This window comes from Nomascus leucogenys, chromosome 20 (assembly GCF_006542625.1).
Source record: "Nomascus leucogenys isolate Asia chromosome 20, Asia_NLE_v1, whole genome shotgun sequence".
Lineage (NCBI taxonomy): Eukaryota > Metazoa > Chordata > Mammalia > Primates > Hylobatidae > Nomascus > Nomascus leucogenys.
Genome location: NC_044400.1, coordinates 74,588,636 through 74,611,595, shown reverse-complemented (window position 1 = coordinate 74,611,595; position 22,960 = coordinate 74,588,636). Strand labels below are relative to the sequence as shown.

The 22,960-nt window shown below is 42.1% G+C and overlaps 1 protein-coding gene across 4 annotated transcripts; it reads right to left on the bottom strand.

Moving 5' to 3' along the window:
- Positions 1-4,897: 4,897 nt before the first annotated feature.
- ZNF518B (zinc finger protein 518B) lies at positions 4,898-22,767 on the bottom strand. Of its 4 annotated transcripts, none has more exons than XM_030801245.1 (3): positions 22,658-22,767; positions 19,944-20,335; positions 4,898-11,566 (listed from the first exon to the last, which is right to left on the bottom strand). In XM_030801245.1, exon 3 carries the CDS (start codon positions 11,353-11,355, stop codon positions 8,134-8,136), a length of 3,222 nt encoding a protein of 1,073 aa, XP_030657105.1. In that variant the 5' UTR covers positions 11,356-11,566; positions 19,944-20,335; positions 22,658-22,767; the 3' UTR covers positions 4,898-8,133. The 4 variants fall into 4 exon arrangements, 3 of the variants coding, with proteins under 3 accessions (XP_030657105.1, XP_012355103.1, XP_030657106.1); XR_001114055.2 differs by lacking the exon at positions 4,898-11,566 and adding an exon at positions 16,212-18,351; XM_012499649.2 differs by lacking the exon at positions 19,944-20,335 and having other exon boundaries at positions 22,658-22,746.
- Positions 22,768-22,960: the final 193 nt, after the last annotated feature.

Sequence of the window (22,960 nt, the reverse complement as noted above, 5' to 3'; positions counted from 1 at the left end):
CCCATCTTTATTTTTAATTTCATATTACATTGGTTAGGGCTTTTCTTAAAGTGTTCAAGAGAAGAGGTGATAGAAACATTCCTACTAGAGCTGTTTCCATTTCTCATGCATAGAAAGCCAATTGATTTTTTTTTAAATAATGAATTTACACTTGGAATGTTGTTGACCTCTCTTATTTGCAAAGTATTTAACTCTCTTCCTTCTTCATGGCTTTAATTGATTTTGCAACCTGTGGGTTTTTATTTTTTTATTTTATTTTACTTTATTATTATTATTATTATTTTTTTTGGGGGGAGACAGAGATTTTGCTCTTGTTGCCCAGGCTGGTGTGCAATGGTGCGATCTCAGCTCACCGCAACCTCCGCCTCCAGGGTTCAAGCGATTCTCCTGCCTCAGCCTCCTGAGTAGCTGCGATTACAGGCACATGCTACCACTCCCGGGTAATTTTTTGTATTTTTAGTGGAGATGGGGTTTCTCCATGTTGGTCAGGCTGGGCTCAAACTCTCGACCTCAGATGATCTGTCCACCTCAGCCTCTCAAAGTGCTGGGATTACATGCGTGAGCCACCGTGACTGGCCTGGTTTTAGTTTTTATTGCAAATGAGATCTTTTCCCCAAAATATAGGAAATAAATTGTGAAATGTTATTGGTCTGGCACAACTTTATTTCTATTACATTTACCAGACTAAATGGTGATAGCATGTTCCCATTGATGACGATTTTCCTCAAATGCAACTAAAATGTCAATGCTATTCCAATAAAAATCTCAGCAGAGTTTGACAAGCATTTTAAAATGCATATTGGCTGGGTGTGGTGGCTCACGACTGTAATCCCAGTGCTTTGGGAAGCCGAGACAGGCAGATCACTTGAGGTCAAGAGTTCGAGACCAGTCTGGCCAATTTGGTGAAACCTCGTCTCCACTAAAAACACAAAAATTAGCTGGGTGTGGTGGCACATGCCTGCTATCCCAGCTATTCGGGAGGCTGAGGCAGGAGAATTGCTTGAACCCGAGGTGGAGGTTGCAGTGAGCTGAGATTGCACCACTGCATTCCAACCTGGGAGACAGAGTGAAACTGTCTCAAAAATAATAATAATAAATAACAAATAAAATGCATATGGAAGAGCAAAGAATCAAGAATAGCCAAGACCATTACTGCCATTAGTGTATCTTTATAATATCCACTATGGGAAGCCTTTTCATATTTTATATACCTGTAAACTGTAATATTAGAAATAATTTTGAAGAAGAGTCACAACAAACAGCATAATGCCACAGCACAGAGACCCAGACATAGATCCACACAAATATGAAACCTGGATATACGAATGTAATGTGACAAACAGGAGGAAAAGCCTGGACTCTTTAACAATGGGTTTTAGGACAAGTGAGTAAATAATCCACATGGAATTAACTTTTGTGAGAGTGTGGACTTAATATGACTTTGAAATTTTTTCATATAGAAAAAAAAAATCTGGACCTAGATCCTTTTGAAAAAGATTTTTTACAAAACCTATAACTGACCACTTGTATAACAATATGGATTCCACTGTTGTATGAAAGTTTATTTTTAATACCAATTTAACATGAAAGACTATTTTCTTAAACTCAGGGTAGGGAAAGATTTATTTTAAGAAAAGTACAAGAAGCCCAATCCTAAAGAAAGTTTTTGTTCTATGAATTTTTTTTTTTTTTTTTTTTGAGACAGAGTCTTGCTCTGTCGCCCAGGCTGGAGTGCAATGGCATGATCTCGGCTCACTGCAAGCTCCGCCTCCTGGGTTCACACCATTCTCCTGCCTCAGCCTCCCGAGTGGCTGGGACTACAGGCGCCCGCCACCATGCCCGGCTAATTTTTTGTATTTTTAGTAGAGACAGGGTTTCACCGTGTTAGCCAGGATGGTCTCGATCTCCTGACCTCGTGATCTGCCCGCCTCTGGCCTCCCAAAGTGCTGGGATTACAGGCGTGAGCCACCGCACCCAGCCTTTCTATGAATTTTTAGGAGTGCCCACATTTTCTTCTAAAAGTTTAAAATGAACAGTTCAATAGTAGACAAAGAATATAGATTCTACACAGAAAATTCAAATACCCAATAAACAGGCTATTCCCAGGAAATTTAAATGTTCAATAAATATTTGCAAAGGGGTACTAGCTCATTAATTAGGAAAATGAAAACGATACATTCTTTCAAGTTTAGTATTGCCAAATATTATGTTGAAATTCCCATTTCTGCAGATCTTCAACTCCTATCAGGATGTTACCATTTCACAACTATCAGATTGGCAAGTTGCTTTCCACATAGATAATTGACATTTATACTTCTCGAGTATGCACCGAATGACCCAGCGCGTTCGACCTCATTGGTGTTTATCAATACACTGGTTCTCTTGTTTTTCCTATGTGCAAAGATGGTGGTGCTGAATAGCCCTGTTAGGTTATGTGACCAGTTCTGGGCAGCTGGTTGTGAGTGGTGTGCTGTGTGTTCTCACCAGTGCAATATCCTCTCCTCATACTCCTCTCCTGTCTCAGTGATGGAGACACCCGAGTGATCCCGAGGGGCAGCTACAAGATGGGGCCCTCCATCAGCCTAGGTCCCTAACAGACTGTGGGGAGCTGAGTCCCTTATTGACCCAAGGTAGACATGTAGTGTGAATGAGAAATAAACATTTCTTTGGTTGAACAACTAGAATTGCCAAATAAATGAGTGCCAACCTCAAAAAGTCCCATGTGAACAGTTTCTCTAGGGTACAGACTTAGAAATAGAACTGCCAGGCATTAATACAGAACCTGGCACAGAATTGGCATTGCCTAAATGTGGGTGAGTGAAGTCTAGCCTAGCTTACCCTAGTTTCAGATATATAGAAAATAAAATCCAATGCTCCCCATCAAGGAGCTCAGAGAAGTATATAAATATTCACAATACAGCACACCTCCCCTTCTGCGCTGTTCAGTAGAGCAGCCACTAGGCATGTGAATGCTTGGAATGTGGCGAGGGTGGCCGAGGAACTATAATTTTAAAATTGAAGCAGTGTAAAATACCTTTCCATTAAAAACTTCAGGGTTTGGTAGGGTTACTTTTGATTACAATAACTGAAAATTTAGCATTAAACTTGAAACATGCTGTATATGTAAAATACATACCAGATTTCTGAAACTTGTTTTTTTTTTAATAAAGTGTGTAATGTCACAGTAAATATTTTGCTGATTGAAGATAATATTCTAGATGTATTGGTACAAATAATTTCATCTGATCTTTTTACTCTCTTAAAATGTGGCTACAAATTGGCTTACATTTCTAATGGACAGCACTACCCTAGACTAAGTCTAGATCCTTAGCATCGCATCTCATCCCAGCAGTCTGATGGATGTGCAAACCTTAAAAAGCAACTCATACTGAGTGTAGCTGTGGCAACAAAAGACTCTACATATTACAAAGCAAAGGGCTTTGCAGATACCAGGGGCTACTAAGGTACTCCTGCCAAAACACTATCCTACACATTACTTCATTTATCCTGTCATTTATTAACAAAATATAGGCCAGGTGCCGTGGCTGACACCTGTAATCCCAGTACTTTAGGAGGCCAAGGTGGGCCAGTCACCTGAGGTTGGGAGTTTGAGACCAGCCTGATCAACATGGAGAAACCCCGTCTCTACTAAAAACACAAAATTAGCTGGGCGTGGTGGTGCATGCCTGTAATCCCAGCTACTCAGGAGGCTGAGGCAGGAGAATCGCTTGAACCCAGGAGGCGGAGGTTGTGGTGAGCCAAGATTGCACCATTGTACTCCAGCCTGAGCAACAAGAGTGAAATTCCATCTCAAAAACAAACAAAAAAAATAGTGATTGGAGGTCCTTCAAAATCAAGGTTAGAACACACAAATACTCAACACAGTTCTGCCCCTCCTCCCTCATTTTGTTAGAAATGTATTCATTTCATGACATGTACCTACAAGTTAAGCTATTTTCTAAATGAAGTAATGTGATAAATGAAGGCTCATAACATTTGAAAGGGCACCATGTAAACCTGGTCAATCAGGTGTTATTAATTTTCCTGAGCTTCAGTTTTAGTATGTTTTCTATTACACAGGGTACATTAGTGACGGCCACTTCCTAGCTTTACACACTTGAAGTCAATTTCCACCCGTTTCCTATTTGACTTACCACACTACAGCTACCAGGTCCCTGGTACTCCATGCATAATACAGAGCCCATTCAGTTTCCTGCTGCCTTATTTGACCTCCACTCTCCCCTAAATAACTACTGTCAAAGGTGACAATCAACGATCCTATAGGATTCAAAGATGACTCGTTTTTTAATTCAACCTCAACAAATTGCTGAACTTAAGCAACTCACCTCCCTTTTCCTCAGATCTGCCAATATTTGTCACAAGTCCAATTCTCTTCCTTTCCCTTATGACTCCTTGGGCCCTGGGAGTGAGATGAGGAAATTAAGTGCCTCTTTAAATATCCTCATACTCTTGCAACCCAAATGTATGTGGACTCGGGTGGCAAGAGATCATTTGGAGAGATGACATCAATAGTGCAAGTACACGTGGTCCAGGGGTCCAGGGGCTCATCACTGATTGGGAACTCTTCTACCCAAGACATGTAAGGCAGGTTAAAGGCCCACATACATTCTCTGCTGAGGCCACTAACCATGGCAGGAAAATTGCCACTGCTGTCCAAACCAGCACCTCTTGTGAAATCTGCAAGCAAAACAAAATAAAAACATAACCTGGCCTAATATTAGGGTCTGCAAGGTTAACCATCCCATCATTGCATCTAATTCGAAACATACTCTGGTAGAATTCAAAACACCTGTTACGTAGAATGATGCCTTGCCTTTGACTCAGAAATGCATAATACAAACAGGCTACGTAATAGTTACCTGCATAACGTTTGAAATCAAAGGGCAAAGAAAATTTTTGTTGCTTTATTTAACAAAATTTATGCCAACTCCTATATATACAAACGTTTCAAAACCAGAGCAGCAGACACACAAACTGTTAACACAGGAATTACAATAATGCTTAAAACATGTTACACAATGTTTTGTTTCTGCTCATATAGACATTTACAGATTTAAAAATTATTCCAAAGGCTGAGCAGCATCACATCTTCAATTTCTGGGATGGATTATATAACATGTCCTAAAGAAAAAGGGATGGAGCTTTTGAGACAATATATTTTGTTCAGTCTAGTTCAACAGACAGCAGGTGGCCCTTAATGAAGGCTTACAAGATGTTCTGGACTGGGGATACAAAATTGAATATAATATAGTCTATTAGAGTATACTTTGAGTCAGGTTTTCTTTTTTTTTTTAACTTTTACTCTATTTGTCTATATCCTAAATGTAACAATCTCTCACTTCTGGTCCGCCAAAGGAAGAAAACCTACTTTAAAAAATAAGTTTAAAATGATTTTATTGGTAGTATTAACAAAATGTAGTGATTGGAGGTCCTTCAAAATTAAGAACACACGCAAATACTCAACACAGGTCTGCCTCTACTCCCTTGTTTTGTTAGAAATGTGTTTATTTCCTAACATGTACCTACAGGTTAAGCTATCTTCTAAAGCTCTTTAGGGAGGACAGCTACTTTTTGCTTTCCCATTTTTGACTTCCAGAAACACTTTTTAATTCCTTAAAAGGTATTCTAGTTCTGCAAATCCTAAAAAGCTTTGCTACATATTCTACCCACGTAATTAAGCTCCATCAAAGTATGCAAGTTGTGTTTTTAGCTAACGCTTGAAAAACAGTTGATGCTGCGAAGTGCAAATACTTCATGTTAACAGTTAACACCCTGACCTGATTCAAGGCCAATTCTCAGTCCAGCTTTTCAGGAACGAGCACTATGTGGTGAGGAATAGGAGATAAAAAAGTGGGGGAAAAAAAAAACAACACAGCCTTTTCTTCTTCACTCCTCTCCTCTCCGTATCTCGGGAGCTATTTTTCATGCCACAGGAGTACAATATATAACATGGATAAAACTTTGAATGCTCTCCTTTACGTAGTGAAATGGTACCAAAGATCTACTTCCTAAAAAGCACCAAATAAAAATGCACGGGGACTAAATGCAGTAATAAAATGATCCACAGGGGTTTCTACTCACTTGTTCACATAAACCAGACCCCATCATTCCTGTGCTTTCATTTTCCAAAAGTGAGATTAGACCCTTATAAAAATGTACTTCCAAAATAAATTTCTAGAATATAAAAACATTCTACATTTTTCCAGCCCATGTATCATTATAAAATAGGAAATCAGAAAATTAGCTACTGCAATTTTCATATGGTAAAAAATATTTTTATGTGTACACACATACACATATATAAAAATGCAAGTTTTAAATTTCAATAAAAATTAACCAATTAACTTGATGATCATGTATTGAATTATACAAAAGAAATGTTGATTATCTGTAATGAGAACAAACTACAAAGGACCTCAATTCCATCTACTGGAATCTAAGACTTTGCCATGTGAAAAAAAAAAAGTGTCTCCAGAATCGACTACCCAATAAAAAATCACTGGTATCTTTTTCGGGTGTAACAACTCTTTAGTTTCATTCACTGCACCCCACAAATCGCCTAAGGCAGGAATAGCCCCTGGAGGGAAGGAAATGCAAGTTGGGGCTGCCTCGGGGTTGTGCCATCTGTGCTCTACCTGAAGGTCAGTGCCCAGCTGCACAGGCAAGTGAAAGCTAGAATCCTGTCTTAAGCATTTACCCAGCCACCTATCTGCCCAAGAGGCTATGCTTGTGCAGGGGGTGGGCCTTTTTCTAAAGAACACTTTTGTGTTGTGTAGATAAATGACAGTCCTGACATATGTTGGTAGAGAGGGGAGTGGAAGGAGTGTTCCCAGAGTTGCTTCCCTGAGAAAGCTGGGCAGCGGGTAAGCATGAATGCGGTTAAGACAAATTAGAAACAGCATTACTATCAATGAAAACTAGGGATCATGTTCCTGTAACTTTAGCAAAAACAGTGGGAGGTCTCCATTTTGTTGATTCCTGCCATTTTCTAGTAATTTCATGAGGAAAAACCTTAAGGGGTCTCAAAGGCACAGAACGGAAGAAACAGTGGGCAAGGAAGTTGTGCTAGTCCACAGGAGGGCCTGTTCAGAAGAAATGGCAAAGGGAGTCTAGTGTCCATGAATCAAAGGGATCAAGAAGAGAGAACAGACAGCATCCACCCACGGTCTTTGGATGAATCCCAAATGAAAACTAAAAGGCATATGAAACCCCTTGCACAACTTTATGAGCCTACCTTGAACTGTGTTTGCGAGTTTTACCTATGTTGTAAGCCTGTTCCCTAGCATTTTAAATTGGTCACCTATGTTTCTAGGAGTGTTATGGGCAAAGAGAAAACAGTTTTAGTTATTTTCCTTTTGCAATCTCTTTTTGTCTTTGCAAAAAGGTACGTTCCCTTCCCATATGTCATAAACCAATGTATTTTAAAGAAAGCAAAAGTTAAATATTTGAAAATGTTATCTTTCTTCCAATACTTGCTGTGAAAGGAGTAAATTCAGGCAAGCAGTTGAAAACATTCTTTAAAATGGCCAGTAAAAGCAAAACTCTTTGTGCTATACGGAACACTCCAGAGTATTACAAAACCAGGGAGGGAGTAAAAGAATGGCCATTTCTCTATAACCAAATTGAAGACAGTAAAGTAGAAAATAGAATTTCCATTGTGCATCAAATACTCAGAACACAAAGCAAAAACAAAATGGATGTGCACACCAAAACAAAGGTTTTTCTGTAGCATTTATATGAAGAGCATGTGTAAAACATTCTCAATCTGCCCCTCTGAATGGATTATGAAAGATTTGTATGTACTCAGAAAACGGGGTGCTAAACAAAGAAAAGTCTCAGATCCCACTGAAAATCTGTTCAGTTTCACAGGCTCTCTCCAGAAAAATGCGCATGTACCAATTTGCGTGTACAATTTCAGAGCCTTCAAATACATTCTGGGGTCCAATCACATTATTTCAGGTTCAGACTCCTAGCTCCCAATATTCCTACAGTTCTGAAGAATTTGCAGTCCTCTCATTTCTACAGTCTGTATTTCTCCTACTGAATCTTGGTGGAGGGACTCCAAACCAGAATAAACTAAAAGATAACTTGCTTTAAAGAGTAACTGCTTACTTATTTGCCCTTGGAGGAAAGAACATCCCAATCTCTAGTTGCTTCTATCAAATGCCGTTGGCCATGACTCATCCACTCTTCCTGGTCTTCATACAGCCGCCCACAAAACCAGCACTTAAATACACACTGTGAAGAATCATCAGGCAAGGAATCCACTACCTGGTAGTTGTTTTTATGAACTTTTTTGAGTTTCATTTTCAACATCATTTGCCTTTTAATTTGACTGGCTTCTTCCGCATTCTGGTAAGTCAGGCGTACATGATGCCGTCTGATGCCTAGCTGACACCTAGTCCTCTCTGATAAAACAACTTTAAGGACATTGCCTTTGTATTTATTTATTACCTTCATCACATTGGTCACTTCTGGTGAGTCCACATCAGGGTGGTTTAACACAATGACTGGCTGGTTCCGACGGGGACACTTAATCAACTGATCTGGCTTAGCTGCTATCAGTCTTAGTTGCCTTGCAACCTGAAAAACTGAAGGATCCTTGAGACAGCGGCTGGGCTCAGCCTGAATTTTGTTTTTCTTCCTGGATAAGTGTACTTGTTTGCTTTTATTTCTACTTATAGAAAGACTTCTGGAAAGCAGTCTCCCTTGCTTATTTAATTCACTGCTTCCTTGCTGTCCATACAAGAGGCCAGTTTTTTTATGGATGGTGTTACAGACAGCACTCTCTTTTCTCAGTTTAGGCCGCAGAGGTGTCTCGATATTTTGGGACATATCTATTGGCCCCCTTTCACTTCTTAAAGGCTGTAAGTCTGAGTCCGCCTGTTTCACAGGGCAAAATGGAACTGGTTTTATTAACTGTGTTTCACTGCAAGATATGCTGACAGGTGCTTCACATGTAGCCTCTATGATGTGGGCATTCTTAGAGGAATTAAGAACCCTCAACACAGCCCCTTTGGGGATTAACACTGGCGTGGCAGCATGAGTCTTCCTGGCCACTCTGCTTTTGGTTTTCCTATTACTGCCATCTGCAAAGTGTGGATATATTTGTTGATGAGTAAGCTGTCTATTACCAGTAACACCACCATCATTCGGAGGTTTCTGAAGAGGACCTGTGGAATGGCCAGGACCAGTGAGTGACACGTTGATTTCTTGAATACCTTCAGAGGTAGCTTTTGAAGTTCCCTTTGATGCCTGCCCTACAGAGCGACGATGTGCACTACTTGAAGCCAAAGATGAAGGCTTGCCACAGGACTCAATTAACTGAGCTATCTTTCTGCGCAACAGTTCAATTGACTTTATTTTAGACGTTGAGCTATTCCACTTAATGCCCTCGGGGACATTTTCAGATCCAGAGCTCAGAGAAAATACTGATGAGATGACTGGGCCATCATTAGTGTTGTTAGTCCTTTCAGAATTCTTTAATTCCAAAGGCTTATCCCCAGGCTGTTGAGATCTATCTTCTCCAGTTATGTTTATATGTAAATACTCACTCTTACGTTGAGAGGAAATCTGGCCTACAGTTGAAACTGCCTTGTGTTCCTCTGTCTGGTTATCTTCCTGCTTCCTATTACAGGAAACCATTTTCACAGGAATACTGATTTTACTTGTAGATTCCAAGTCATTTTCACTTACAGGCAATAAGCCCTTTTCTCCAGAGAAGGAAAAGGTTGCAGGTGATGCAGCAAAAGGGAGTAACGGCTGTGAGTTACTGTGTAAATTTCTTCCATTTTCAGCAAAACAAACAGCAGCTTTATATGGAAAAGGGTTTGATGCAGCTCCAAGACTACGTAAAACACTGTTTTTAAATACAGATGCTAGAGAATGACCTTTTAAGGCAACGGAAGGAAAAGCAGTTCTATGTGGATACAAATTATTTTTTTTCTGAAAATCCTCAATTGTTTCCGAATTAATGAAGGATTTTCCATTGTTGTGCACACTAGAATTTGGCATAATAAAATCATAAGACCTTAACCATTTCACATTTTTAAGCTGTTTCTGAACTGAAGGTTGAAAACTATCAATGCCTACGAGTTTTCCAACATTCCCGTCAACTGTCAGTGACTTTTTTTCTGCAGAAAGTACTTTTTCTTGTTCATTTGAACCCTTCTCTTTCACCATACGTTCAGAATTACCTCCATTACCCCTCCCAGCTTCAAGGCAATTATTTTCTTCCAGCGGAAACAGTTTCAGAACAAGCTGCTGTGTACCATTGACAACCTTCACGTCTATCAACTGGGCTAAACAGTTTGCAGGGACAACTAGTTCTGCTGGTGCAACAACCGTCAATGGCATACCTGGCTGAACAGGTTCTTTCGCAGGGGATAACACTTCTACTTCAACATTTTTGTTTTCAAATAGGTTCACTTCATTTGGCTCAGACAGGGTCATTTTATTTGGAATACAAACTACATCTTTTTGGTATTCCTTTGGTTCAGGTAACAACATGATATTGTGCATTTTGTCTTTATTTGCATGGAGAGAGAAACCTGACAGTTGATCTGACCACTTATTTTGAAATGTAGTCCGTGGATTGGAAGCTTTTAGAAACTCTGGGTTTTGTTTTGAAGTTCCGGTTCTTTTTGGCTCCAGCTTGGCAACAGCTTTGACTGGCCGTTTCGCACCTGCCCTTTCATGTACTCTCTTCGTGTGTTTGACAATATAATCATTTCTAATAGCACCATAGTCACAATACTCACACTGATAAGGGAATACGCCTGTGTGTTTCACCAAATGCCTCTGAAACTCTCCTTTCGTATACGAAATGTAGCTGCAGTGAGAACAAATGAATTTAATCTCCTCGTGTTGAAGGGTGTGCTTTTTGTACTGCAGCAGGTCCTTTGTGGAGAATCGACATTTATCACAATAGTATTTGCCTGGCTTAAAGTTCCTTATCTTAAATTTGTTATTGACAGAACTTGAGAAGTTTTCAGTTTTATTTCCAACATGAGTAGCACTGGGATTATTGCTCACAAAATGAAAATTGGGAGGAGCTGCACTGAGGCTGCACTGGAAGCAGACATACATACCGTCCTTCCCTGTACCCTTCTGCAAATCTTGAAGAGAGATCTTGTGAACACTTTTGCACTTTGCACATGTAGCAATGGTCATCATGGCAGCCTCTGCCTCTGAGCCTTGATACAAAAGGGTTTGTGCTTCTTGTCTATCTGGCCGAGGTGCTCCATTAGCATCAGGCTGTTTGGGTGACATGGTCAAGGAATTATGTCCACCGTTCAAGTGTGTAGTGTATAGCTGCTGTCCAATATCCTTCATCTTATCTGCATTTCTAAAAAGAGCCAACTAAAATTCAGCAAGTTTTCACATGATAAAATCCTTAGGAGATATCCTTCTATACAGTTTGTGATGGGTAGGGGCGCAGCTACTTCTTGGGTGCATACTTAATTATTTTTTTTTATATACTGCCACAGTAGGTGCATGATCCCAAAATATGACTGCTTTCAGCTCTCTGACATTCCAGGTAACACTAAACGAAAACAAAAATTATAAAGCATGATTAATATAAGAGTTTGGCTAAGCTATTAACAAACTTATCCTATATTTTAATGGCCTTGGACATTTTATGGTAAATCTCAACATATGATTTTAGATGCATGTTATAACAATAACACAACAGAGTTGGCAAGTAAGCTTAAATTGAAAACATTTTCAAACTCAGCCCCCTATAAATTACCACTTTAGCCAAATCATGAATGAACACAGATATACTAGGAACAAGGACATCATAGCAGCCATTCAGGACAGCCTTTGATCACCAAGTCATTTTCAAGTGTCAGTGAGCACATCTTTCACAGGTATAATTTCATATTAGCTTCACAAAAATGTTATACAGAACACTCTCGGTTCAGTTTTTGAACAAGTTAGTTATCAAGTGGTAGAGCTAGGGCTTTGACCTGGGGTGTTCACATTTATTTCTACATTATAGCTTATTATCAGCTTGAATACCAACTCTCTCACTCACACGCTTAATTTGCTTTCATGAGTACTAAGACGCCCATAATACTGACAATGTTAGCAAGCCTGCTGCAGCATCTTATTGGGAATCTACTATGTGCTGGGCATTACTCAAATGTGCTGTAAGGCAGTGAATGAAAGCAAATCAGTCCCTCTCCGGGTGATGCACACATTGCAGACGGGGAAACAGATTACACATTTGCCAATGGTGATAAGATACTTGGGAAAAAAGCAATGCCAACAGGACAGGGAAGGCCACGGTGATGAGGTTGCGGGGCTGGGTATGGAGGTGAAGACAGTCAGAAAAGGCCTCATGCTAAGTTCATGTCTGAGCAGAGACCTGGGGGCAACCACAGTGAGCACTGTGGCTGCTGGAAAAGGGGTGTTTCAAGCAGAGAAAAGGCAAAGATCTGTGGGAAGTGGGCCTGCTGCTCGTGAGGAACAGCAAGGGGAATGGGGAACAGGGGACATGTTCCAGAAGAGACAATAACCCAGTATTGTACGGACATAGCAGGGGAGAGGCTGGAGCAGAAAGATCACGGATGGCCTGGCCTGGGACACAAGAGGTGACAAATGTTTTCTAGAGCAAGTAAGCACTCCAATATACACAGAGTGACTTTTTTTTTTTTTTTTTTTTGACAGTGTTTCACTCTTATTGCCCAGGCTGGAGTGCAATGGTGCAATCTTGGCTCACCACAACCTCCGCCTCCAGGGTTCAAGCAATTCTCCTGCCTCAGCCTCCTGAGTAGCTGGGATTACAGGTTTGCACCACTATGCCCGGCTAATGTTGTATTTTTAGTAGAGACAAGGTTTCTCCATGTTGGCCAGGCTGGTCTTGAACCCCTGACCTCAGGTTGATCTGCCTGCCTCAGCCTCCCAAAGTGCTGGGATTACAGGCGTGAGCCACTGCACCTGGCCACAGTGACTCTTTTATACAATCTTTAAAGACACTTAATTTCCCAGAATATGCCAAACTAGGAGCATAACAAAATCCATTCTAGTTTGGAATCTGCTAAAAGCCTTTCTTTCATGACTTAAGAAAGTCACTTAGATCTTCTGAACCTCAGTTTTTCATCTGGCAACTAGAATTAGGAACAATCATCCAATCCCTCCCAGAGCCACCATGATGATTAGAATGCTAGAGTATAAGAACGCTAGAGTATAAGAGAAGACTTTTGAAATTTTCGAGTCCTTCTCCAAGTGTCAAGAGGCACCCAGAGCTGGGCGTGGTGGCTCGCGCCTGTAATCCCAGCACTTTGGGAGGCTGAGGAGGGCAGATCACGAGGTCAGGAGATCGAGACCATGGTGAAACCCCGTCTCTACTAAAAATACAAAAAATTAGCTGGGCACAGTGGCGGGCGCCTGTAGTCCCAGCTACTTGGGAGGCTGAGGCAGGAGAACGGCGTGAACCCGGGATGCGGAGCCTGCAGTGAACCGAGATTGCGCCACTGCACTCCAGCCTGGGCAACAGAGCGAGACTCTGTCTCAAAAAAAAAAAAAAAAAAAGAGGCACCCAGAGGGACTCAGTCAGTGTTTGTTCAATGACAATGATGGGTGGCAACACAGGTAGCTTCCTTCTGGCACAATGCTAACAAGCCAAGAACCATATAAAGGTAGTCTGAAAGACTGACGTGGGGGAGTTTAAAAAAGCCCCTCCACAGGGGCTCAAGAGATACAACAGTAACACACTCAGATCTGGCGTAAAACCTGCCCTTTGGAAAGCACCAAAATAACACATCATATCTGATGACAAGCTGTATTTTTTCTGGCAGTGTTGTCCTTTCCTACTCTACTTTTGTGAAAGATAGTCACCTTCTTCAAAAGCAATTTCCAGCATGAAATCTCAAGCCCTCAATCAGACTTGCCCTATCTTAAGTATGCATACAACACTTAGACATCAAGCAGATGGAGGCCTGCAGGGTTGCAGTGGGGGGTTGGGGAAACATCTCTCCCCTCAATGTTCAAACACATACCTGTGTAAGGGGACTATGATTTTGGACAGGACACATGAATGCCTCAAGCTGGCAAACAACACATGGGCAAAGATAAGGCCTTTCACATTACACTGCATTTCTGGTAGAGACAACACAACTATCAGAGGAGTCATTATGAGAAGCTGGCACACACTTTAATTTCCAAATTTTCAGAGGCTTTAGTGAAGGAAGACAGAAGTAACTCCCAGGATTTCTGTTGCTCATCAAGAGACCTCAAGCAAGAACTTACCTGCATCTCTTATTATCTATTAAAAAAAGGCCCATGACTTCTATGCCCAGTCTGACGCTGCTGATCCTCGAAATCACACACTTTATCATCTAAAGAATGCTACTATCATCAACATAGTCATGTCAACATTGTTATCCAGGTAAAACGGAAAAGCTGCAGCAGCAGCCAGAACCCAAGAAAACCAAAGCCTAAGGAATGAAAAGGCTTAAAACTGGTGATAAGGGAGATCTGGTCCAGCAGTTCTCAACTTGGAAAAGCCTCAGAATCAGAGCAAAAATGGACAATTTCCCAGGCTTCATCTCAAAGCGAGTGAATCTAAGTCTCAGGAGAGAAGGAAGGAAAGGAGATTTTTGTGGCTTGTAAAGGCACCCTAGGTAATCCTGATGAAAAGCCAGCATTTCAAATTACTGGTTGAAGCTTCTGAGAATATTTAAATTCTTAAAACATCTTCTCCAATTGACCATGCAGCTGATAGTTTAATATTGCCATAAACAAAAAACCACTTCCCTCTATAGGCAGCCAATTTTATATTCACATAGTTCTCATTATCAACAATTTACCCTTAAATGAAACAGAAATCAGCTTTCCTGTAAATTTCCTTGTTCTGCCTTGACTCTGGAGCAATAAAAATAAACTTAATTCCTCTTGATCAACCAGTTACCAATCTGTACATCTCTCATCCTCAGTTCTCAATTCTGTTCCAAAGATTTGCATACAAGTTGATATCTGTTTATGCTCTGATCTACCAGTCTTGTAATACTGGTGTGTGAGAAAGAAACCTGCCTGCCACAATTTGCTTACCAACTATTTCAACACAACACCCTCTATATTAGCCCTAAGAAATTCTCAACTAAGTCATGTGACAAGATTCCTATATTTGAACAATCATCCAAACCAGGATTCCACTGGCTCATTTTCAGTGTTTCAGCCTCTTGCTCAGCCCCCAGGAATCTTCAAAAATCCCAGAAGGCACTTTTGACATTTTTCTCTCTAGGTCCTTTCAAAAGTTGGGGGCAGGAAGGTATCATTTATTCTAAAACTGAATACTTGAAAATCTGAGACAGACTGGGCAGTAATATCACGTCCATCAGCAAGGAATGGAGAGCATCCCAGCCAAGGAAAGTCCCCAGAGAATACACCAAGCCAGCCAGAATGCATGAGGAAGGCAGAGTCTTGGAGAGGCCTCTGCAAAACTTTCTCAGCAGTTATTTTGAATTAAGAATCCATAGGAGCACGTGCCAATATGAAGCATGCTGCCATGATTATTAGCAAATGCAGTGTGATGGGGAAGGCAGGACATCTGGGCCATAAATGAATTATGTCACCTGTTTGAAAGTATCTTCTTGGCTTCTGAACTATGCTCAAAATAATGCAATGTTACTACATTGCCACATCCCTCTGTGCAAGTGAAAAAGATGTGAGGTTTCTTCATAACAAGTAGATGGGACTTCTCTTTGGGCTTTGTAACCTGTGTGTCTAGTGACAGGTGAAAATGCATCTCAGATGTAATACTCCAAAACAAGGTAAATGGACACAGCCACATGGAAGAATGAAGATGGTTCTGATGTTGGTATTTACACGTGGACACTCCTGAGGGACAGCAAGCATATCTGTGTAAAAGGCTCTCAGCCTGTCCCTTCCACACAACGTCCTCCATGGTTCACATCCAAGTATACACACCTGTGAAGCTGAGTCCTCTTGGCAAGTTATGACTCTGCGGATGGATGACCAAGGAGTACAAAAGACACCAGAGACAAAGCTGTGCATGGGTATGCTGGCACTGAAAGGGTACTCAATAAATCACTATTAACAGCAGGGTCAGTGTTTGCCTACTGTGCAAACTCTCAACATCTGTTGCAAAAGCCTCTGCATTTGGCGTCTTAGGACTTTCAGATAGCTTAGGAAAGCTCTCAAAAACACAGAAAATAATACCATTTTATGGCATAATAAATAAGATGTCCATTTATTAATTTGCCTGTTTTCAAAAAATTATTTAGCAACATACAGTGAGTTTTCTAATGTAGAATGACATACAGCATGAGTCAAAGATGACTGCCATGCACCAAAGGCAAGTGGCACAGTGTGTCACAGATGTGCTCTCTCGACTGAGTCTTATCTTTCTTCAAAGTAAAGACCTGGAAATAGCCCTGAATGCATTCACTGTTGGTGGGTTTTCTTTTGATTTTGAGCTCACTTGCCCTGTTTTCTTAAAGACTTATTATGGGGACATAAAAACAAACAAAGTATCGAGTTTGGAAGAATCCACATCAGTGACATTGAGGGCTATAAAAAAACATAAAAGACTGTGTAAGTTCCTATTAAAAACGAAGCATTTGACTTCTAAATATTGGAAACATCTAATGCTCAATAGAATTCGAAGAGAAATAAGTGGTAACATAGTGTTTAAAGCTAGAGATTCTGGAATCAGATTATAAGGTTTAAAATCCCAGCTCTATCACTTTCTAGATATACCACCTGGGTATGCAAACTGTTTTAACTCCTCACCTGTAAAATGAGATGGAAACAGTACCTACCTACCCCACAGAGTTACTGTGAGGATTAAATGACTGACATATCATAAGCTGTTAAAAATATTATTTTCCATTTTTTAATTTAAAAAATACCAATCACATAGTCAGAGGGGCTAAAATACAGTTTTCTTGGCTGCCTAGTTAACTGCTGTATTCAGAACATGCCCTGAATCTCACTTTATATTTTAATCTTATTTGTTTGGTTATACAGCCCAAAAGATAATTTACCTCTGTGGCAAAACCACCCACCTAGCTTTAGTGCAAAGGGGCTAACAGCCATTTATAATTACCATAGAAAAGATGCTCCAACTACAAGAGTACTCGCTACAATTTAGGTTTATATATAAACTAGTTACTGAACTACCTTTTCCTCACCCACTTCTCTCAAAGTTCAGCCAAAGTGTGAAATATCCCTGTAGCAAATGAATGTGTTTCTGTGATAAATGTTAATGTGAAAAGGAAAGGTGGGTGGCCAATTATATTGCATACATGCTACATGGACCACCACATACATTTCTGTTCATGAGATGCCCAGCAAGCTCAGTGTTAGTTGACTGTGACTACATCGTTTTTGGATGTAGAAGCAAACTTAAGCAGCTCTTTTCAGGAATTCTGACCCCAAAGTCCTCCTTTGAATGTGGCTCTACCATACTCATTGCTGGGGCAGGGTATAGCTGCCGTACCCATGAAGGTCACATGAAATGGAGTGGAAAGGTTTACAGTTCCAACTCTGATCCCGTCCCTCATTTGCAGGGTCCTTCAGCAAATAATTTTTCTCTGTGCATTGCCAAGCAAGGAATAATGCTTTACCATAGCAAACTTAAAGGGCGATCAGGAGATGCCAACTAGATAATGTATGCAAAGCATTAAGCCCAATGGCATAAGCACTTACAAATTATATCTATATTCCTTTTGTCTCTTTCACCATAGCAAAGGCTTGTCTAGCTTTCCCAGTAACCAAATTTTTAAAACAATTCTACCCCAAAGTGCCCAGTAAACAATTAAAATCGATCAGGAAAAAAAAAATCAACATTAGACATCAACTGCCAAAAATTCCCCAGTAGGATGATATTGAGGAAGAAATTGGCGCCTCAGAAAGAGCTTTTTAAGACCATTAATATGAATGTGTGATGGGGAAGGCAGGACATCTGGGCCATAACTGAATTATGTTGCCTGTTTGAAAGTATCTTCTTGGCTTCTAAACTATGCTCAAAATAATGCAATGTTATTACATTGCATTATACTACAAAGTGCTGGGTAAACAGATTTAAAAGAGGAAAAAAATCCATTAAGTGTCATAATCTTTTTGCCAAACTACCTTGCACTGAGATGACTGAACTGCAAATTGATAGCCATCTTGATGACGAAAAATACTTCCAAATGCTGCCGACAAATGTACCATCCTTGGGATCCTAGATTTCCATCTGAAACCAAGTGTACTGCTTGGGCAGCAGAATGGACCAAGACAGCGGCAGGAGACAGCCCGATTCCTCTGCTTTTCCAGGTGAAAGCAGCTGAGTGTAACACAGTAGAGAATAATGACCTTGGGACAACAAGAACAAGGTTCAAAACCTAGGTGTTTGGTTTACTAGCACATGATTTCAAACTTGTTAACCTATCTGAGCTTGAATGTTCTCACTCATAAAATGAGAATATTTCTCATTTATACAGCTGATGTGAGGATAAATGAGAAAAGGGTGTATGCAAGTGTGAGGTGACTTTACGCTTGGCAAAGAGTAGATGTTTCGTTAAGAAATCAGTCAATATATTTTTTTAAGATGGCTTCACAGGTAGAAGAGTGCAGTAATGTCCAGAGAAGCAGATACTGGTTAGCTTAACAAATGAATCTGAGGCGGGAAAGGTCTATATCAACATGAGTTCATTAGTCGGCAGGAAGTGGGGGTCTTCTCCCCACCCTGCCTACAGGGAGGATTTTGGAGATTGACTTGACACTGCTGTGCACATCAACTGAGTCTACATCAGAAAACAAAGGAAGTGATATTATAGGCTTTTTCTTAACATTTTAAGAAAAAATTCTTTGTAAAAAAGAACATAGCCAGTATTAGAGTGCTTGATGTCTAAAACTTAAACTTTGTATGTGAAAAAAAAATGTGAAAGAGCAAATATGCTCTTGTTAAGCATTAAAAAATATATATCATAAAAATAAGGTAGTATCACAAGGCATATTACAAAATTTTATGTCATGAAGCACATCAAATGACTCCGGGTCTCTAAAGGTGCTAAAAATGAGACGTATATTTTCGCATTTCTTTTTTGCCTTAAAAATTTGCAGAAAGAAATGGATTCAGAGTTTAATAAAACAGTATAATCAAGCACAGAAAAAATATCTCCCATTAAACCAGTAGTTCTTAACCTTGGCTGCATTAGGGCAATTGGCGTGTCATGTGCCCGGGATATTAAACTTATTTTTTACAGGAGGTCCCTGGGACAGCTGGTCACCCCACTGCACACCAAAATTACTTGGAAGCTTCAAAAATAACGATGTCCCCCACCACTCGCAAGACTCCACTGTAACTGGGGAAGAGGTGGGGGTATTGGGAGTTTTAAAAGCTTCCCAGGTGATTCTCATATGCAGCTATGCAGCCAAGGCTGCAAACCACCTGATATTACAGGTGCAGGTGCACTTGGGAATGGCAATAGTAATATCGACATCCTTGTACAAGATTTTATATTCTTGTGGGTGCCTGGAGGTGGGGTGAGGCCACCACCCCTGGGCTGTAATGGGGCAAACAGACAAGCAGACTCAGGGTTCCACCCTTGCCTAGCCCTGTGACCTTGGAAACACCAATGATGCTCTCTGTAAGATGTATAATGAGGTATCTACTTTGTAGATTCTTAAAAATTTGAATGTTCCTGGCACAGTGCCTGGCATAGTGTGAGTACAATGAGCACTGCCCAGAACTGTTTTATCCCCACACCTGCTGTGGGCTGCCGTTTTTAAGGAGTCTAACATAAGATGGAGATAAGTAAATGGGTATGATAAGTAGAGTAGTGAATGTTCTATCAATGATCTGATCAGAGTGCTCTCCCAGTGGCTGGCTGCTTGTCAATCCCGGAGCACCTTGGCCCAAGTCAGATGGAAAGAGTGCCCGCATAAGCGGGTTCCTATGTTACCTCGAAACTTCTCAAAGCCAGCCTTCAGTTATCTGCTTCTTCCCTGAGAACAGGTCTGGAGAAGCTATATGGCTTTCTGAAGATCACAGAGTTGGTGAACAGCAGCAACTGTGTCCAATCTTACATTCTTTGTTTTCTGCTACCCTGCTGTGTGAAGCTGTGAAATGAAGCCATGGTCAGTATCTGCTGCCACTTGAGCACTGTTCTTACTTCCTGCCTGGAGCCTTGGAGTTGCAGATATAAGTCAAAACCGTGGCAAGTCCCATGGGCTCTTCCTTCTCTTTCAGGCCTTCTCTTCTCAGGCGTGGACTGCCATGAGTTTCACAACCTCAGGCCCTGGTATAGGCTTCTACATCAGAACCCTGGGCGTCAGCAAGGTGCTGCACAGAGGCCTGCAACAGAAGCCAAACACTTGGGTTTAAGTCCTGGACCGGCACAGCCTTGGTTTCTCAGGCTGTGTTGAAGATAAGGGGAATGAGCCCCAGAAGTGGTTCTCAAGCAGGGGTGTATGGCAAAGTCACCCACGGAACTTAAAAAGGATTCCCAGGACTCACATGCAACCTAGCAAATGAGGTTACCATTTCCTAGGGTGGGGCTCAGGCATATGGTTTAAAATTCTCCCTAGTTGATTTTGATGCCTCCCCACCCTCACCCCATGATGACAATGTTTAGACTGGCTGATCTGTAGCTGCTTTCACTCCAAGGATGAATCCTGGAAATTGCAGTTAGCTGGGTTTGCATAACAAAGAAAATGCAGTAGACAGCAGGCGGTTTGAGAACAATCATGATTGGGGAAACCCTCCCTGGTAAGGATCTTGTTTATCATGATCAATAGCAAAGGGTTTGGCCAAGGAAGGCACTCAATAAGGTTCGTACTGGTTGAAAGAATGAGTGAATGAATGAATGAAAGAGCAGCCTTCACAGAGACAAAAATAAAATATTCTTTGTTCTTCCTTTTGCACAAAAACTGGCCCTGATCCTCTTAAAGGCAAATAAATCTCTAGAGATCTAAATGGATTTTTTTAAATTGCCATTTTGCATTTTTAAAATCTTCAGATTGGGCATAACACATCAGAAAGGAGTCCCAATAAATAAAGGAATGCCATCCTTTGTCTGCTCTTTTCAAATTGCATTTGCAATGAATGTTATCAGCATAGCAAACTGTCTACGTACAAAACTGTTATTTTTCAAGGCTAAATTTGATCCAAGATGAAAGTAATTTTTAAAAATTGCATCCTAGATTAAAGATATCAATATCACACAATTTTAAAGAAAGAACTATTTGTATTCTACTCAAAGAGACAACAGTATATAACATTGGTTTCTAAAACAATATTTTCTGAACCGTTGGCTGTGTACTGACATCACATGCTGGGCTGAACTTTGCATATGTGGCTCAAGAGAGAAAAGAGATGCATTCCCATCCTCAGTTTCTGCTCTACGGTAGAAGAGTACTGCAAGCTTCTGGAGACCCAGGTTTGTCTTAATTCTTGGTGATTTCAAATCTAAACTTAGGATAGTTTAAGGATTCTAATACAACATTAGAGTTTAGCTACGTAGATTTCTACTTTTAAACAGGACATAATGCTCAGTAGTTTATATTTTAATGTTACGTTGATAAATCGTTCATTATTCCAATTTTTAAAGTCAGAGGTATTTTAACGGGATACATTAACTACCCAACTTATAAAGACTTAAGTGTTTTCTCCCGTTCGCTCTTTTGGCTTTTCCTTTCTAGTTAAGAAACTTTCATTCTTTTGAACCCTGCAATTTCTTGGCTTTACAGAGCCCCAAACACCAAGGACACAAGATAAGACGGGCAGGCCGGGATGGGGAGGTCCCACAATGACATCAGCATTTGGAACAATTCAAACCTTCATCTCTTCTCAACCTCCTATGTCCTCGCCCCCTGCAAAAGATGCGCAGGACCTCGATGGACTAGCCCACCCCTGACCCTCTCAAGGAAAGACAATGCCAGACTGGTTTTCGAGTTTATTGTCGGCACGCTCCCCCGATGGCAGGCAGCATCCGAGGCGAGCGCGCCTGAGCCTGGGCGCTCAGAGGACGAGGCCGGGTGCATCGGGCGCATCGTCGTCTCCCAGGCGCGTCCCGCTAGCCGCGAGGGAAGGCCGGGGTTCTTCCAACCGAAGAAAACCAAAACCGTCAACGCTCAGTTCCGAGGCCCGCAGGAGGCTTTAAAAATGGCCTCCTGACGACACTTCCTGCTCGGCGCGGACGGTAGGAGCCCTCGGAGGAGGCATCCTTCATAACGCTGGGGGCGGGGAGAGCAGGCCGGGCCAGCGGCGCCACACGAACGGCCCCGCGGGACGCCGCCACCCCCGCCTCGGTCGCCCCGGCGCATCGGGCGAGTCTGCGGGATAGCGGCGCACAAAGGGGAGCTGGGGGCGCCGGGCCGGACCCTGACCCCAGGCCGGGCCCGCGTCCCTGCTCAACGCGCGCCAAGCCGCGGCCTGGGCCCCCACCCCAGCCGCTGCCCCACGCCCACCAGCCGGAGCCCGCGTTCGGCCTTCCCGGTGCCGCTTGCCACGACGCCAGCCCTCAGCGCGGGCACGCGGGGCCGCGGCCGCTCGACCCGCCCCGGCCTGGCCCCGGCAGGCCCCCGCCCCGCGCGGTCCCACGACCCGGCCGCAGCCGGCACTTCGGTCACGTACACGCGGATCCGGGGGCCCTCGCCCTCCCGCTCAGCTACTTACCCGGCAGGCCGGATTCGGGTGCCAGATCCCGGCGAAGGGGCGTCTACACCGCCGGCCGCAGACCGCCGGCGCCGCGCCCGCTGTAGGTCCCTACACGGGGGGCGGAGCCCGCGCCAGCCCCCGCGCGTGCGCAATGTGAAGCGGCGGCGCGGCTCCAGCGAGGCCGGCGCCTGAGGTCTCTAAGGCTGCACACGCCCCCGCCGGGCTTCTAAACTGTCCGGAGCAGAGAGCCTCAGACCCAGCCGAGCCCCACTTCTGGGCTTAGAGCTTGACCCAACGCGTTCGCACCGTAGCGAGCGAGGT

Coding starts and splice junctions, on each gene's coding strand:
- ZNF518B (XM_030801245.1), bottom strand. CDS start 11,355: ATGAAGGATATTGGACAGCAGCTATACACTACACACTTGAACGGTGGA.